Raw genomic sequence first — 2500 nt, forward strand, 5'->3', positions numbered from 1 at the left:
CTTTTTGCTCATGAGATAAAATATGTATGAACACATTTCCCAATGTACTTGAAATGCTCAAACTGCTGACATTCATAGGGATAGACATTTCTTTTCAACCAAATTGCTTTGTACCATGGTGTCACAGAAGGTGACAATTCAGAAATTCAAAATGGTGTATTTTTGAAACAAAGGACGTCATGGAACTGGAAACTTGAAAAAAAATTAATTTTTAGGTCATCTTCAACCTCCTATAGATAAAAATTCAAAACACCTTTGGATTTGATGTCACTGTGAAAACCATCTACTACAACTGCGTGACACATTGATGTGAGCAGCATTGTTCAGACTCTCATCGACAACACTAAATTGGCCAATCAGATCGTGAGATTACAAGCAATTGCAGTAAAAAAAAAAAAAGAAAAAAAAAACACCCAGTGTTTCTAAATTTTTTAAGAAGACATTTATACAGTCAGTTGATAGGTTAGGAGAAACCAGTGCGTTGCTCCGGCTTAACCATCTTGCATTTTTGCGGTAGTGCACAACACACTACGTCACCTGGATGTTAGAGTGTAAGAGTGTCTGTGGTGTCAAAATTATAGGCCCGCAGCATCTGTACCTTGCTTAGTTCACATTTTTGAGTGTTAAAATAAAATTTTCAGTCCTATGTTTCTGACATGTAGCAAGTTGTATATTTTGAGACTAACCCTGCCAGACAGCGCTTAACTTTATTGAACTTTTGTCTTGAAAAGCTCTCAGAAACTCAGAGCACATGCTTATACTTGTGGTGAAAAGGAAGTTGTACGGGATCTTCAAACCTCGAAGCCAATGAATCTTGATTCCCTTTTATTTTCTTCGATTTTTCTGGGTTTAGTATTTTACTAGTAACCACATGTCTTCTCAGACATCCACCATGGCACTACAATGATATTCCGTACCAAAATAATATCGTGTGCTACTGCACTACCACATGCATGCAATGCATGCCTATTTTTCCACGTATGTTATTAAGAAGTAATAACATGATTTTTCTCATGAAACTTGGAATAAATAAGCTTGTAATTTTTTTCAAAGACTACAAATTGTACTCCACTGTAATTTTGCTCGAGCTTATTAATTCCAAAATTGCACTTGAAATCATGTGATTACCTCTACAAATTGCATGGCTGAAGGCCAATCAGATTTCAAGGATCATCAGTGATTTTGAGATCAGTGTAATTGACGTCATTACCTTGTACATTTTGTTTTCCCATTTCAGACCATGTGATGTTCCCAAGGGAATTTCCTTTTTGTTTTTTCATAAGTTATGCATACATATGCACAAGCATAAGATGACATAATTTTTGAAAGAGACTGTTTGCTGGAGTAACATCACATGGTCTGAAATGGGAAAACAAGACATACAAGCTAAAGAGGTCAATAAAGTCTGTAATATCCTCTACCATAATTGAAAAGCTGCTGCCTGTCTGGGCTTCTGCTTATACCTTTCATGTTGAAGCTTTGCACAGTACTGATTCAACACTACTACATTTAGAACGAATTGGTAACTGTCAAAAGAGATATCTTACCCTATGGCAGTGAATTGAGGTCGAAAATTTACTTCTTTCTTTTCCTTTTTGAAATCAAAATGTGTTATCCCTGATAACGCTTTTCCGTCAGGATTCTAAACCATAAATGAAAATCACAACTGAACATAAACTCTTCCCTTACTTATGAATAGCATTTGTTGACTGAATTTTATGCTTCTGCATAGCAACAATCAAATATTGAAATAATCCAATTTTCCAATGCATTGACTCGAGGATTCCCTTTTAAGACCACAGAACGTTTTCTGCCAGAAGTGCTCCCATTTAAGAAAATAACGGTGGTGGTTTTAAACCTGGCGGCTTGTAAAACCATCACAGTATTGTGACTGACACAGCAATTCTATGAAATGTGCAAAACTGATTTCATCCCAGTTAATCACAGCGTTATTTGCATGCAAACAAAACGCCTTGTGTATTCTTAAATCGTAACTTAAGCTTCACCGTTTTTGGAGCGGTTTGTTCCATCACTGCAATCTCCAGATCTAAGCACATGCCAAAATATTGATTTACGCTTTACGTGACCATAATAACAACCACAGTTGTGAGCATGTAAACTCTTTTGTTCGGTATTTTTCAAGGCCTTTGTTGCGAACAAAACTTAATCCAAAGTACGTCCCATGCCTTATGAAACGCTAGGAACTTCAGATCGGCCCAAAAAGCTGTATAAATTAAATGAAACTAAACGAACAGAGGCAAAAGGCCAAAAAACTAGCTTTCGTGGGTTCTCCGGTATCATTTTTGTTGACAGAAGTTGTATTTCTTGATCTTGATTTATCCTACTGGAAAATGATTGTTTACTTACTTTTCAAACGCACTCGTTTTACATGGAGACTTTTTGATTTACCTTGAAGTTTTCAGAAGATAGGATTTGTTGCTTTGTTCCAGCTGGGAGTTCGGCGGTTTGCTCTTTTCTGAACGCCTCATTCGACATGACA

The 2500-nt window shown here is 36.5% G+C and overlaps 1 protein-coding gene across 5 annotated transcripts in view; it reads right to left on the bottom strand.

The window, feature by feature from the left end:
• LOC138028927 (leucine-rich repeat-containing protein 74A-like) overlaps positions 1–2500 on the bottom strand; it is an 8903-nt gene that overhangs the window by 6389 nt on the left and 14 nt on the right. The window contains exons 1-2 of one of the 5 annotated variants that reach the window (XM_068876574.1): positions 2368–2500; positions 1548–1642 (exon numbers count right to left, since the gene is read on the bottom strand). The exon at positions 2368–2500 is cut by the window's right edge and continues 14 nt beyond it. Coding sequence is in view for 2 of the 5 variants with exons in the window: in XM_068876572.1 (XP_068732673.1) it covers positions 1548–1642; positions 2410–2496 (182 nt within the window). In the remaining 3 variants the exon portion in view is untranslated. Of the gene's footprint in view, positions 1–1210; positions 1347–1547; positions 1643–2367 lie in introns of those variants that run through there. The other 4 variants (XM_068876572.1, XM_068876573.1, XM_068876575.1 and 1 more) reach the window with 4 other exon arrangements.

This window comes from Montipora capricornis, chromosome 13, assembly GCF_036669925.1.
Source record: "Montipora capricornis isolate CH-2021 chromosome 13, ASM3666992v2, whole genome shotgun sequence".
NCBI classification, from domain to species: domain Eukaryota; kingdom Metazoa; phylum Cnidaria; class Anthozoa; order Scleractinia; family Acroporidae; genus Montipora; species Montipora capricornis.